The 15,820-nt window shown below is 53.0% G+C and overlaps 1 protein-coding gene across 1 annotated transcript in view; it reads right to left on the reverse strand.

The window, feature by feature from the left end:
* Positions 1-15,218: 15,218 nt before the first annotated feature.
* SHISA4 (shisa family member 4) overlaps positions 15,219-15,820 on the reverse strand; it is a 43,899-nt gene continuing 43,297 nt past the window's right edge. Inside the window, exon 5 of the mRNA XM_077839475.1 lies at positions 15,219-15,265. Within this exon, the coding sequence (XP_077695601.1) occupies positions 15,219-15,265 (47 nt within the window). The remainder of the gene's footprint in view (positions 15,266-15,820) is intronic.

A 15,820-nucleotide genomic window follows, 5' to 3' on the forward strand; every position in this document is an offset into this window, starting at 1 on the left:
GTACCAAGAAGCCTTTAGAGGAAGGGAGGCGACCCCCCTAGTCCACACCCCCACTGCTCGGCGCGGCTGGGTCACCTGCAGGGAGCACAGGGCAGTGCTGTGACCATCAGGGCTGAAGGGGTAAGGAATCCCATGTGTGTGGCTGGCTGTGCAGCAGGGCTTCTGCTCAAAGCTGAATCCTCTGCAAACAGGGCTGCAGTGGGGCAGCCTGAAGGGTGCTTTGCCAGGCCAGGGGCCCGCTTGGGGCTGCTCCACTTAGCAGCGCCTCCCCTTTCGCACCCACCAGGGAGCCTGGCGGGCAGGGAGCTCGTGCTGGAGCTGTCTCCAGAGGACTAGTGCAGCCACTGCACTCCATCCCTGGCCTTAACTCTGCCTGCTCTGACCGGGCCGCGGCCCACAGAGCTGCCCCCACCCCAGCTTCAGGGATGCCAACATTGTATTTCCAAGTGAAGGGACTGTTTTCTGAGCCCCCTGCCCCACCTCTCCTCCCCATATTATTAATACCAAGCAGGACTCACCTGCATGAGCCAGGGGTATTTCTTGCTGCTTTGAGCAGCACTCAGCAACTCCCGAGATGAAAGTTTTCATCACAGAGATGAAAAAATCAGGGGTGTTCTTTGTAATAAAGGGCTGTTGGCAAACCTAGGTCCTGCTCTGCTCCTGGTGGGAGCTGCAATGGGGCGGGGGAGCAGCATCTCCTGCTCCTGAGGGCCAGGGCAGCGCGGAGCCCCCTTCTCCAATCTCTGGGCTCTAAAACTCAGGCTCCCCTTCCCCCCAGGGCTGCTTCTAGCTGGTAGCTGTGCCCATTTCAGCCCTTCGAGAGGCACGGGGCAGCCAGGAGTGGGGAGGGTCCCTCACTAGCTCTATTGTGGTGTTAGCAGGAATTCACACTGGGGGGTTGCAGGGCTGGTGCCTGTAGCAGGAACCAGCGGTGACGCCTTCCAGCCCTGCTGGGCCTGAGCTGCTGAGCTGGGCTCATGGGTTCCGGCACCCGTGGGGAGCGGGTAGCACTGGTGACTGAGGAGCTGGGTCTCCAGTGCGGTAGCATGGCTGCACTGGGCCCGAACCGCACGCAGCCCCTGGCTGGGCCTGCTGCAGTCTGCTCTTGCACCGTAGGGTGATGGTAACTTGGGCAAGGCAGTAATGGGTGAGCCTTCTGGAGCAGCCCTGAGAAGGCAGCCAGCCCACGGAGGGCTGCTGGATGGTGGGACCGGCTGCCTGTCAGTCCTGGAGTTGCTGGCAATGCCTGTCGCACTGGCAGCTGGGGAGGGGGGTGGGGGGGGTCACCCAAACTCTGCAATTCCTGCATTTGCAACACTGGGTTTGTGGGAATGAAACTCCTGTTGCGGGTGGCCAGCGAGCACTCTGGCTGCTGCACCATGCGCCTGGGGCAGCACCGTTCTCTGCATGTCAGGGCTAGGGCTAGGGCTAGGGCTGGAGGACTGGCCAGGGACCAGTCCCCTCCCACGTGCAATAGGGCAGCCTGCCCCGTTAGTGCTCACCGGCCATTCCCATTTGCTACAGCGAGTCATAAGAGGACAAAGACTGAGGCAAGGGCCTTGTCATTGGAACAAATTGTATCTTGATCCTGTGTTCAGCCCTGTGTGTGAGCAAGAATCCACCCCTGTGTCTGCAACCCTTGCCCCTTGTTCACCTGCTGGGAGCGGAGAACCCCGGGCACCACTGCCCTCTCGGGGCACAAAGCCCCTCTCTTTGATGCCACCCCTTCTTCCCATCCTTTGGCACCGCCAGGGAGCCTGTAACGTACGGCCGTGCTGCCATCAGGTGGACACACGGAGCAGCAAGTAGTGGAGAGACCACAAAGCCCCAGCGTGTGGGACACTTGCCCTGCTCTGATGCCCTGGGACCAAGCTTCTGCTCCACTGCCCCTGCAGTGTCTTTGGGTGCAAAGGAGAGCAGAGGCCCCAGCCTCCCCCTGCCTCCTCCCCTGGGAGACTCCAAGGCTGGGCTGCCCAACACAGTGGACAGAGCATGGCTGCAATGAACATAAAAGGGGCTTCTTGTGCAAGGTCACAGACAGGCCCCAGGACTCACTCTAGCTCGCAGCCTGATACTACAGCCCCAGCTGCCTACCATCGCCAGGCAGGTTCCCTTGACGTTCTGGCCTGGACCCTGCTGTCATGGAAGAGACTGCAGGCTACCCAAGAAAAGTAAGGCACGCACAGGCCTGCCTGACACAATCCATAGGCCTGGCCAAGCCTCTTCCTCCTGCTCTCCCCTTTCCTTGTGCCTGCAGAAACTGCCCTGCTGGGGGCTTGCAGATAGGGAACCTGCTGCACAAGCTCCAAGCATCCCAGAAGCCACCGCTACTCTGAAACCCCACTAACTCAGTGGCCTAATTCCTAGATTCCAAGGCTAGAAGGGAACACTGTGATCATCTAGTCTGACCTCCCGCATAGCACAGACCAGCAAACTTGATAGACTCAAGGAGCTCAATCTGTTTAGCTTAACAACGAGGGTAAGGGGTGACTTGATTACAGTTGCGAAATACATAGTTATTTACGAATGGGCTCTTTGATCTAGCAGAGGAAGGTCTAACACAATCCAATGTCTGGAAGTTTAAGCTAGACAAATTCAGTGTGGAAATAGGTCTACATTTGTAACAACATAATTAACCAGTGCAACAATTTGCTGCAGGGGTGTGGTGTCCATCACTGACAATGTTTAAGTCAAAAAGGGATGTTTTTTCTAACAGCTCTTCTCTAGGAATTGTTTGGGGCCGTTCTCTGGCCTGTGTTACAGGGATGGGCAGACTAGATCACAATGATCCCTTCCGGTCTTGGAATCCATGAATCTAAACTTCCCTAAAATTGTGGCTCTTGGTGATTTACAGCTTGGATGGCACAGCTGAAAGGCTCTAGAAACCCTCAAATCTGCATTACACATAGGGTGACCAGACAGCAAGTGTGAAAAATCGGGACAGGGGGTGGGGGGTAATAGAAGCCTATATAAGAAAAAGACCCAAAAATCGGGACTGTCCCTATAAAATCGGGATATCTGGTCACCCTAATTGCACAAGGCATGGTAAGCCTCCCCCTCCTTATCTGGGGGTTCAGTCTGCACAGCAACATTACTCCTCACCTGCTGAGGCTGCCAGCAAGGGGGCCTGTGCCAACTGGGACTGATTTTGCACCAGGCCTGTGAGCTCCAATAGCTTTTTGCTGCGGCCAGCTGTTCCCTGAACACTGAACTGAGGCTCACCTAACAGCAGCCTGTGAGCAGCCATCCACAGGGAACACCTGGTCACAGCAGGAGTGAAGCCATGGGAGCTCCTTCATAGTCCATCAAGTTAACTCCTAAGCTTCTCTCAAGTCCAGTGAATAGACTGTCTGCTCTTCTGACAGAACAAGGAGTTGCAGTGGGGGAAGTCTAAGTTGGATATTAGGAAAAACTATTTCACTAGGAGGGTGGTGAAGCACTGGAATGGGTTACCTAGGGAGGTGGTGGAATCTCCTTCCTTTGAGGTTTTTAAGGTCAGGCTTGACAAAGGGATGATTTAGTTGGGGATTGGTCCTGCTTTGAGCAGGGGGTTGGACTAGATGACCTCCTGAGGTCCCTTCCAACCCTGATATTCTATGATTCTATGATTCTCTCACAGTAAGGCAAGTTTTCTGACCTTAAATCACTCTTGTAGCTCTACTCTGAACTCGCTCCAATTTGTCAACATCCCTTTAGAAATGTGGACATAGTATCCAGTCCTGCTCTCACCAATGTCAAATTCCATTCCCTGCTCCTACTCTACATTCCTCTGCTTATCCAGCCAAGACTCATGTGACCCCTCTTAGCCACAGCGTGGGCCTGAGAGCTCATGGTCAGTTGGGCCCAGGATCCCAAGGTCTTTCCAGAATCACTGCATTCCAGCATACCGTTTCCCATCCTGTTTCTAGATTTACGGCCTTGCATTTGGCTGTATGAAATCACATGTTGTTCAAATGAGCCCAGCTGACCACGTGATCCACCTCGCTCTGTAGAACTGATCTGCCCCCATCGCTATTCACCTCTCCATTAATTTGTGTCTTCTGCAAAATTTATCTGCAATGATTTCGTATTTTCTTTCAGATCATAGATACAAATATTGACTAGCATTGGGCTGAGACCCAAACCCTGTGGGACCTCACTAATTGCTGATTCCCCATTAACAATCACTGGATTGTGAGATTTCTCAGTAGCCACTTTTTTAATCTATTAACTATGGGCCATATTGATTTTGAATACTGCTGATTGTTGTGTGGTACTAAGACATACTCCTTACAGAGCTATAAGTATAGGCCATCCAATTACCTTAGCCACCAGACTAACTTGTCAGACAATGATATCAAATTCATTTGACAAGACCTATTTTCTATGGAACTATATGGCTCCAATATTTCTATCCTTCATCTCTTTATTGATGGAGTCCCATATCAATTATTTTACCCAGGATCAATCTCAGACTAATAGGTTCCTAATTCCACAGGTCATTTTGTTCACCCTTTTTAAGGTCTAGAAAACTTGCGTCACAGTGAGACTCCAGGAGTTCACTCTATTTAACTTAGCCAAGAGAAAGTGAAGAGGGCCCAGATCCACAAACGTATTTGATTTCAATGGACGTTTGGAGCCTGAATACCTTTCTGTTTTTGGGCCCTAAATCCCAGATTTAGATGCCACTGTGATCTACAAACCCCCCACTCAGCTGCTATCTAACCCTACGGATACCTAAACTAACTCAGCACCTACATTTGCAGGGTAAATGTTCCGTGGGCACCTATGTTTTTGCCTGTGGGCATGTGCACTGCTACCTCAGGGCATGTTTACACTACGAACTTAAATTGACCTATGTAATTACTGGTTTCAGAGTGGTAGTCTGTATCAGCAAAAACAGCGAGGAGTCCTTGTGGCACATTAGAGACTAACAAATGTATTTGGGCATATGCTTTCGTGGGCTAAAACCCACTTCATCAGATGCATGGAGTGGAACATACAGTAGGGAGGTATAAATACACAACATATGAAAAGATGGGAGTTGCCTTACCCCGTGGGGGTCAGTGCTAACAAGCCAATTCAATTTAAGTTGGAAGTAGGCAATTCTCAACAGTTGACAAGAAGGAGTGGAAATCACTTTTGTAGTGTTAATGAGGCCAGTGTAAACAAGGTGGCCCATTTCAAACAGTTGACAAGAAGATGTGAGTATTTAGCAAGGGGAAGTTAGTTTTTGTAAAAACAATGAGGAGTACTTGTGGCACCTTAGCGTCTACCAAATGGATTTAGTTTCTGTAGTGACCCATCCACTCCCAGTCTCGAGAACTGCAGAACTGGAATTAATTTTCAAACTGGACACCATCAAATTAGGCCTGAATAGACACTGGGAGTGGATGGGTCACTACAGAAACTAAATCAATTTGTTAGACTCTAAGGTGCCACAAGTACTCCTCATTGTTTTTACAAAAACTAACTTCCCCTTGCTAAATACTCACACCTTCTTGTCAACTGTTTGAAATGGGCCACCTTGTTTACACTGGCCTCATTAACACTACAAAAGTGACTTCCACTCCTTCTTGTCAACTGTTGAGAATTGCCTACTTCCAACTTAAATTGAATTGGCTCTTTAGCACTGACTCCCCCCCACTTGGTAAGGTAACTCCCATCTTTTCATATGCTGTGTATTTATACCTCCCTACTGTATTTTCCACTCCATGCATCTGATGAAGTGAGTTTTAGCCCACAAAAGCTTATGCCCAAATAAATTTGTTAGTCCCTAAAGTGCCACAAGGACTCCTCGTTTTTTTGTAATTACGGCAGTGGCTGATGTCCACACTACCCTCCTTCTGTCGGTGGTGCGCATGCTCACCAGAAGTGCTTCCACCGACTGAAGAGGAGCAGTGTGGGGGGGCTGAGAGCCAAAACTCTCAGCTCCACACAACTCCCCACCAGGGGTTCATCGGGAGCAGGGGGCAGCCACCTGGGCTTCTCACCTATTCACTGGGAGCAGGGAGCAGCCATCCAGGTTTCTCGGCTCCCTGAGCAAGGAGCCAGGGCACTAGACAGCAGCCCGGCTGGGAGCTCAGGGGCAGCCGGCTCCCAGCAGAGAGCACAGGCAGCAGCCTGGCTGGGATGGGGAGGAGCTGAGATGGGGGCGAGCTGGGCTGTAGCTGGAGCCCACCACTGGCCTGAGCTTTCTTGTCAATTTCATAGCTCCAGCATAGAGTCATGAAATTGGCAGACAGCAAACAGCTGATGTAAGGCATTGTGTACATGGACACTATGTCACCCTAACTACAGCAACATAAGCCATACACCTCTCCTAGAAGTGGTGCTATTATGTCAGTGTAGTAGGGCACTTAAATTGGCAGGAGCAAGGCTGTAGTGTGTACGCTGCCATAATCAGGTTGACATGAAGCTGCCTTATGTCAACCTAACTGTAGTGTAGACCAGGCCTAAGGCTAAGCATTTGGATGTCTGTCTCCCGTCTAAGGCCCGGTGCTATCCATGACCCACAGGAAGACAGGTGCTTCTCCACCTAACTCTTCTGTGGGGCCTGATCAGGGAGGCGTGCTCAGAGACCACCTAATGGATTGGGCCCCATTCAAAAGCTGGCAGCAAGAGGTGATGCTGATCACTGTTAGTCCAGTGATCAGAGCACTCATCTGGGATGTGGGAAACCCAAGGTCAGTTGCCTCCCTCCCCCGACCTAAGGGGAAGAAAGGATTTGAACAGGGGTTCCCACACCTTTCAGATGACTGCTGCAGCCATTGGTCTCAAAGTTCTAAGATGGCCGCCTCCTCTTCCGGTGTGCAACTTCGCGAGCAGGCTGGCTAACCTAGTGAGGAGGGCTTTAAACTAGATTCACCGGGGGAAGGAGACCAAAGCCCTGAGGTAAGTGGGGAAGCGGGATACCGGGAGGAAGCACGAGCAGGAGCATGTGAGAGGGGAGGGCTCCTGCCTCATACTGAGAATGAGGGGAGATCAGCGGGTTATCTCAAGTGCCTATATACAAATGCACAAAGCCTGGGAAACAAGCAGGGAGAACTGGAGGTCCTGGCAAAGTCAGGGAATTATGATGTGATTGGAACAACAGAGACTTGGTGGGATAACTCGCATGACTGGAGTACAGTCATGGATGGGTATAAACTGTTCAGGAAGGACAGGGAGGCCAGAAAAGGTGGGGGAGTTGCACTGTATGTAAGGGAGCAGTATGACTGCTCAGAGCTCAAGTATGAAACTGCAGAAAAACCTGAGAGTCTCTGGATTAAGTTTAGAAGCATGAGCAACAAGGGTGATGTCATGGTGGGAGTCTGCTATAGACCACCGGACCAGGGGGATGAGGTGGACGAGGCTTTCTTCCGGCAACTCGCAGAAGCTACTAGATCATACACCCTGGTTCTCATGAGCGACTTCAGTCATCCTGATATCTGCTGGGAGAGCAATATAGCGGTGCACAGACAATCCAGGAAGTTTTTGGAAAGTGTAGGGGACAATTTCCTGGTGCAAGTGCTCAAGGAGCCAACGAGGGGCAGAGCTCTTCTTGACCTGCTGCTCACAAACCAGGAAGAATTAGTAGGGGAAGCAAAAGTGGATGGGAGCCTGGGAGGCAGTGACCATGAGATGGTCGGGTTCAGGATCCTGACACAAGGAAGAAAGGAAAGCAGCAGAATACGACCCCTGGACTTCAGAAAAGCAGATTTTGACTCCCTCCGGGAACTGATGGGCAGGATCCCCTGGGAGAATAACATGAGGGGGAAAGGAGTCCAGGAGAGCTGGCTGTATTTTAAAGAATCCTTATTGTGGTTACAGGGACAAACCATCCCAATGTGTAGAAAGAATAGTAAATATGGCAGGCGACCAGCTTGGCTTAACAGTGAAATCCTTGCTGATCTTAAACACAAAAAAGAGGCTTACAAAAAGTGGAAGACTGGACAAATGACCAGGGATGAGTATATAAATATTGCTCAGGCATGTAGGAATGAAATCAGGAAGGCTAAATCACACCTGGAGTTGCAGCTAGCGAGGGATGTTAAGAGTAACAAGGAGGGTTTCTTCAGGTATGTTGGCAACAAGAAGAAAGCCAAGGAAAGTGTGGGCCCCTTACTGAATGAGGGAGGCAATCTAGTGACAGAGGATGTGGAAAAAGTTAATGTACTCAATGCTTTTTTTGCCTCTGTCTTCACGAACAAGGTCAGCTCCCAGATTACTGCACTGGGCAGCACAGCATGGGGAGGAGGTGACCTGCCCTCTGTGAAGAAATAAGTGGTTCGGGACCATTTAGAAAAACTGGACGTGCACAAGTCCATGGGGCAGGATGCGTTGCATCCGAGAGTGCTAAAGGAATTGGTGGATGTGATTGCAGAGCCATTGGCCGTTATCTTTGAAAACTCATGGCGATCGGGGGAAGTCCCGGAAGACTGGAAAAAGGCTAATGTAGTGCCAATCTTTAAAAAAGGAAGAAGGAGGATCCTGTGAACTACAGGCCGGTCAGCCTCACCTCAGTCCCCGGAAAAATCATGGAGCATGTCCTCAAGGAATCAATTCTGAAGCACTTAGACGAAAGGAAAGTGACCAGGAACAGTCAGCATGGATTCACCAGGGGAAAGTCATGCCTGACTAACCTAATTCCCTTCTATGATGAGATAACTGCTTCTGTGGATGAAGGGAAAGCAGTGGGCATGTTATTCCTTGACTTTAGCAAAGCTTTTGACACGGTCTCCCACAGTATTCTTGTCAGCAAGTTAAAGAAGTATGGGCTGGATGGATGCACTACAAGGTGGGTAGAAAGTTCGCTAGATTGTCGGGCTCAACGGGTAGTGATCAATGGATCCATTTCTAGTTGGCAGCCAGTATCTAGCGGAGTGCCCCAAGGGTCGGTCCTAGGGCCGGTTTTGTTCAATATCTTCATTAATGACTGGAGGATGGTGTGGATTGCACCCTCAGCAAGTTTGTGGATGACACTAAACTGGGAGGAGTGGTAGATATGCTGGAGGGATAGGATACAGAGGGACCTAGACAAATTGGAGGATTGGGCCAAAAGAAATCTGATGAGGTTCAACAAGGACAAGTGCAGAGTCCTGCACTTAGGACGGAAGAATCCAATGCACCGCTACAGACTAGGGACCGAATGGCTAGGCAGCAGTTCTGCAGAGAAGGACCTAGGGGTGACAGTGGACGAGAAGCTGGATATGAGTCAACAGTGTGCCCTTGTTGCCAAGAAGGCCAATGGCATTTTGGGATGTATATGTAGGGGCATTGCCAGCAGATCGAGGGACGTGATCGTTCCCTTCTATTCGACATTGGTGAGGCCTCATCTGATGTACTGTGTCCAGTTTTGGGCCCCACACTACAAGAAGGATGTGGAGAAATTGAAGAGAGTCCAGCAAAGGGCAACAAAAATGATTAGGGGTCTGGAACACATGAGTTATGAGGAGAGGCTGAGGGAACTGGGATTGTTTAGTCTGCAGAAGAGAAGAATGAGGGGGGATTTGATAGCTGCTTTCAGCTACCTGAAAGGGGGTTCCAAAGAGGATGGCTCTAGACTGTTCTCAGTGGTAGCTGATGACAGGACAAGGAGTAATGGTCTCAAGTTGCAGTGGGGGAGGTTTAGATTGGATATTAGGAAAAGCTTTTTCACTAGGAGGGTGGTGAAGCTCTGGAATGCGTTACCTAGGGAGGTGGTGGAATCTCCTTCCTTAGAGGTTTTTAAGGTCAGGCTTGACAAAGCCCTGGCTGGGATGATTTAGTTCGAATTGGTCCTGCTCTGGGCAGGGGGTTGGACCTCCAGGGGTCCCTTCCAACCCTGATATTCTATGATTCTATGTGAGGCAGGCACTTGGCACATTCCCATGATAAACGCCTGGCTTCAGCAGAGGGTTCCTGGCAGGAGCACTGGAAGCTCCCTAGAAGTGAGGGGCCACTGGCAGCTGGACCGTGGCCCTGCACCCATGGTCCACTCATGCTCTGCCCTGAGGCCCTGCTCCCGCTTGGCCTCTGCCTTTTCCCGCACCTACTCTGGCTCTCCACGCCAAGACTCCCCCCAACACTCTGCCTCTTCCTGCCATCATTCCGCCTCTTCTCCCCGAAGGCTCTGCCCACCACTCGCTCTTCTCCGCCCCGTCCCCCCAGTTGCTTGCCCTGGCCCCCCCGTTCTGGCATCCTTGGTTCCTGGCCGAGAATCACTGGCACAGCTACATGCCTCCCTGCAGCCTGGACTCAGGTGCCAAACTCCCAGAAGGGGCGGTGCTTAGCACACCCCTTATCCTCAGATCGCCTGGGGGCTAGCGTAGGCGGCCAGTGTGCTGGCTTGTGTGCATGGCATTCTAAGGGTATGTCTACACTACAGTTAGACACTCGTGACTGGCCCCTGCCAGCTGCCTCAGGCAAAGGGGCTCTTTCATTGTGATGTAGGCATTCAGGCTTGGGCTGGGGCCCGGGCTCCAGGACCCTGAGAGGTGGGGGTCCCAGAACATCTGCTCTGCAATTACACAGCCCCATAGCTCAGCCCGGCAAGCCTGAGGTAGCTGGTAGGGGCCAGCCATGGATGTCTAACTGCAGTGTAGATATACCCTAAGGCACCCAGCTCTCCCCATTGATTGCATAGGGAGCCTAGACACCTACCTATGGCTTTGTTGATCCCAGTCCAACGTGGGCCATAGAATTCTGATGATAGAGGGCTCTTTAATATAGAGGGCAAAAGCAGTACAAGATTAAGTGGCTGGAAGCTGAAGTTAGACAAATGCAAAGGGCTTAAGGGTCACGGTGGAAACCAGCATACTATGAGCACCCAGACCCGCCAGAGCAATGCTGTGGCTAAAAGGAATCACATGACTTGGGGCTTTCATCCATGGGCATACCGAGCAGGAGTGGGAAGGTGTGTCTCAGTACCGTGATGGGGAGACCTTACTGCATTCACCCTTCAAAAAGGATGTTGACAAATTGGAAAGGGATCAGCAAAGAGCTCCAAAGACAATTCCAGGTCTGGAAAACATGCATCACAATTAGAGCTCGATTTATTTAGTTTATTGAAGAGAAGTTTAAGAGGTGACTTGATTGCTTTCTGTAAGTGCCAGCATGGGGAGATTTCTGACACTGGAGCGCTGGTCAACCCAGCACACAAAGCCCCAAGAGCCAGTGCCTGGAAGGTGAAGCTGGAAAGGCGGCACACGTATTAACAGTGAGAGCAATTAGTCTTTGGAACAACTCACCTAGTGCTGTAGTGGATTCTCCTCACCTGGGTGTGGGTGTCTTTCTAACACAGGGGTTCTCAAACTGGGGGTTGGGACCCCTCCGGGGGTTGCAAGGTTATTACATGGGGGGTTGTGAGCTGTCAGCATCTACCCCAAACCCCGCTTTGCCTCCAGCATTTATAATGGTGCTAAATATATTTTAAAAGTATATTTAATTTATAAGGGGGGTCGCACTCGGAGGCTTGTACGTGAAAGGGGTCACCAGCAGAAAAGTTGGAGAAGCACTGGTCTAACAGAACTGCTCTAGCTCAGTGACTCCCTAACTGGGATGTGAACTCCATGTGGCATCCATTCACTTCACAACAATCTTTAAGAATCAGTGCAGTTGAGGAACCGCTGCTAGCTCTTCCACTAGACAGAGTCTCACTGCAGGAGTTCCTGGGTGAAATTCGGTGGTCCACGTTATGCAAGAGGTCAGAAAACATGCCATCACTGCTGGCCTACATTTCATCCAACTGCAGAGGGTCAGCTTGTGGGGATGCATGTTGAGCAAGTCGGTCCTGTCCCAGCAGGGGGCAGCGATGCAGATGTGAGCCCATTCCCCAGAGGGTAGTTGCCCAGACACAGGCACCCAGCCAGCTCGATGCTGCTGCCTCTGGCGCCTGGGAGCGTGTGAGACATGGGGGGCACATGGCAGACAGGTATCAGCCCCACACACCAATCTGCCAAATTCAGCACGAAGTGGTTTTTTTGCTTTCACAGAAGTGGCTACTAGGGTTATTATCTGTCAGTAGCCCCTGGAGCCCTGGAGAGTGCCAGGTGCTGCACAGACACATGGTTCACAGTTCATGGAGGATAGGTCCATCGATGGCTATTAGCCAGGATGGGCAGGGATGGTGTCCCTAGCCTCAGTTTGCCAGAAGCTGGGAATGGGCGATGGGATGGCTCACTTGATGATTGCCTGTTCTGTTCATTCCCTCTGGGGCACCTGTCATTGGCTACTGTCGGAAGACAGGATACTGGACTAGATGGACCTTTGGTCTGACCCAGTATGGCCTTTCTTATGTTCTTATAGTGAGAGGCAGGGCCTGCCCCAAAGAGCTTACAATCTCAACAGACAAGACAAACGGGGATGGGGAAACAGAGGCATAGAGATTTGCTCAAGGTCATACAACAAGGCAATGGCAGAGCTGGAAATAGAACCCTAGTGTGCTGTGGTGTCCTGTCCACACCATGTTGTCTCCCATCAGTGGGGTCCTGCTGTGCCCCCAAGGTAACTGTGTTAACAAGACAATGGGCTCCCTGAGACGACTAACCTCAAATGTTTGAATCAACCCCATTGCTACGGGAGGAGGAAAGAGGGCTTTCCTGCCCAGCTTGGAGGCCCAGGGACAGCAGGACAGGAGCTTGGCTGACTCTGCCAGAACCTGACAGCACTCCCACACACTCACTCCACAGGGGAGCCAAGGAGAGGTGACTGCCTGCTTGGGATGCTCACACTGGGATTTGCCTCCTGAGCAGCTGAGGGAAGAGACACTGACTGTGTCCCCCTGGGGGCTTGTTGTCAGGGACTATGTAAAGGAAACTCACCCTTCCAGCTAAGCTGTGGTCACACCCCATAGTGCAGCCTCTTCCCCTCAGCCAGAGGGCCCTGAAGGCCAAGGGTCTGTCCCTGCTCCTTGCTCAGTGCCTGGGATGTTTGATGGCACCCAAAGTAAGGCTGAATATGGTCCCTGCCCCCCGCCAGGCCTCACTCTGCACCCTTTAAGTCCCAGAACACAGAAGGCGTTTACCTACGCACAGGTTTAATCAGGATTTTCGTGCACACACTTGTCATTCCAGCTATGACAGCGCAGCAGGAGGGGGTGCAGGCCTGGAGATGGGGGCCACCACACATAGGGTGATGAGGCAGCTCACCTCCTGCCTCCAAGCCTTACTCCTGCTTCTTGGGGAAAAGCAAAATCAGGGGTCAGGGAGGGGAAATCCCCAGGGCAGCACTGCACAATTGGCCAGGGGGCTTTCCTCTGACGCACCGAGTATCAGCTGTTGACAGAGGTGAGCCAGCAGCCTAGATAGGCTGGGTCTGAGGTGGCAGGGCACAGGCCAGAGGGGCCAGCAGGTCTGACTTAGCAGAGCAGGAGCTAATGCAGGACAGGCCGGACCAGTGATCAAATCCTGCGCACCTAGCTTCCCAGTGACCTAGCCATGGCCCCAGGCTGCCCAACTGTCCTAGGGCCCCTCATGTCTCCTCCAGGGAAAGGGCAGTAAACAGCCTCAAATACTGTACTGAAGTGAACTGGGAGGACCAATGACCCCCAATGACCCTGGCCAGCTGGGCAGGGACCCCAGAGTCAGTGCCCTAGGACTACAGACAAGGTGAGAACTGATCTCTGTTACCCATTTCCAGGGACCCCAATGCGCCTGGGGAAGGGTCAGTCACAGGTTTAGCCACTTGTAGAGGAGCAGGGAAAGCAGGAGAGGAAGAGACAGGCTGGGAAGCCAACCCGGCCTCCTGGGGAGGAGACGGAGAGTTTCCCTCTGCCCTGCTGTGTGCATGGGGGTGGGGGGCATCTCTAGTCTGAGGATCAGGAAGGGCACCGCTGATCAGTGGTGGGGAGATGGTGTTTCTCCGGGGAAATTCCCACTCCAGCTCTGGGGGATTCCTGTGAAGCTTGAGTGTAAGCTCCCCAGCCACCTGGACTCACTGAGCTCCTAACCTTGCCACTGCTCCCTGTGGGAAGCATGCTGCTAGGGGTGGCCCCCTTGGCCAATGAACAGAGGATGCGATAGCATGGGGGCTGCAGCTCACCTGTGAGAGCAACAGTCGCACTTGCTTTGTGGGGCTGAGCTGCGTGATTCTGGCCAGAGGCCGGATGGAAACAGGAGCCTCCTGCCATCCAGGGGCCATGAGAGGAGCCCTACTGGGCTTGGCAACTTGTCCTGGATGCCCAAGTGCAGTGCGGGGCCATCCGCTGTTAGTGTGCTATGCCCGGCCCTATGCAGGCTGCAATGGCAGCTCCTAACGTGAGGTTTCTCCTTGGGGAGGGAGCCCACTGGGAGCAAAGAGCTGTACCAGGCACCACTGAGCAACAGGACTGTGGGTGCCTGCCACGTGGCACCCTGCCCTGCCCCTGCCCCTGCGGCTCGCACCTGTCCTGCTGCAGCTGCAAATGGACAGGGCCCTCATGCTAGATTTGGAGAAATTGCGCCATGCCACCGGAGGTGCTGCCCAGGAGCCCCCCAGACCTTGGTTCCATGGCAATCATTTGCAGGCTAACCTGCTCCTTGGGAAGGGCTGGCCTCTGCCAGGCGGACAAAGGGCCCACGGTCACACCAGGATCACAGCAACAGTGCTCTGCTCCCCCTCACAATTGGGCTATTGAGATCCTGGTGCCTGTGAGCGCCGAGCTCAGGTGGAGCCTTTGCAAAGGCGGCTTCAGCAGAGGGAACTCGCCCCACAAAGGAGCCAGTGTCTGGCTGCACAAGAGCTTCCTTTGTGCTCATGCCGTGTATTCTGGTCCCTCAGAACGCAGCCTCCCTCACTAAGGCAAGACAGAGCTGTGACCCTCGGAAATGGCCCAGGGACTGCAGGGGGACCCCACTTGGCACATCCTGGGGTACCCCACTTGGAACATCCTGGGGTAGCCCACTTGGCATGCCCAGGGGACTGCAGGGGGACCCACTTGGCATGCCCTGGTGACTGTGGGGATACCCCATTTAGTACACCCTGGAAAGACCCACTTATCATGCCCAGGGGATTGCAGGGGGACCCCATTTAGCACACCCTGGGGGGACCCATTTGGCATGCCCAGGAGACCACAGGGGGACCCTAATCGGCATACTCCCTCAGTGAAGCAGGCAGGAGAGGGCAGGGATGTGCTGCACTGCTTTCCTGAGGGAGAAGATGGCAATGGCTAGTCTGGGACTAGGCACGGGGTGTCCTAGGTTCACAGGAGTCACAATGCAGCAGATAAGCCCACAGCAGGGGCTCATAAGCTCACAGTCCAGGGCACAAGGCGCTGACTCTGCAGTCTCTCTGGGGTCTCCTCAGGCTCCAGGGTAGGTGGGCTGTGGGGGGAGATAGGGTAGAGGTGCTGTGGAGGAAAGAGATGCAGAGTGTCATTCAGCAGAACCAAGTGCAGCAAGTACTGGGGTGAGAAGGCTCCCACATGCCCCAGCCCCGGGGGTTTGGGGATAACGTGAGTGGGGAGGCTGCAGCACACCCAGCCAATACACTGCTGCTGCTGCGGCCAGCTGAGGGCAAGCTCCGGCATTCTGGGGCTTAAGGCAGGGGCTCTAGCCCAGCTCCCCTCGGTATGCAAGGGCCATCAGTTCTGGGTCTGTTGCAGGGATTCATGAGCGATTGGCATCCCATGCCCATTGAACACACAGGCTGTCACTGTTCTACAAGCCAGCCCACAGTGCACTCTCCCTCTGCCAAAATCTGAAGAACCGGTTCCTTCACTCGCTCCAGGTCTTCGGCGGCACTGAGGGACCTGTCGCCAAAGTGCCGCCGAAGACCCGGAGCGCCGCTGGGTGAGTAAAAAGGGATTCTCAGCCAGGGGAGCCTCCCCAGCCGGGAGCTCAGGCAGGCTGGACAGGACGGTCCTGCAGGCCAGATGTAGCCTGTGGGCCAGAGTTTGCCCAGC

The sequence above is a fragment of the Eretmochelys imbricata genome, chromosome 21, assembly GCF_965152235.1.
Source record: "Eretmochelys imbricata isolate rEreImb1 chromosome 21, rEreImb1.hap1, whole genome shotgun sequence".
NCBI classification, from domain to species: Eukaryota; Metazoa; Chordata; order Testudines; family Cheloniidae; genus Eretmochelys; species Eretmochelys imbricata.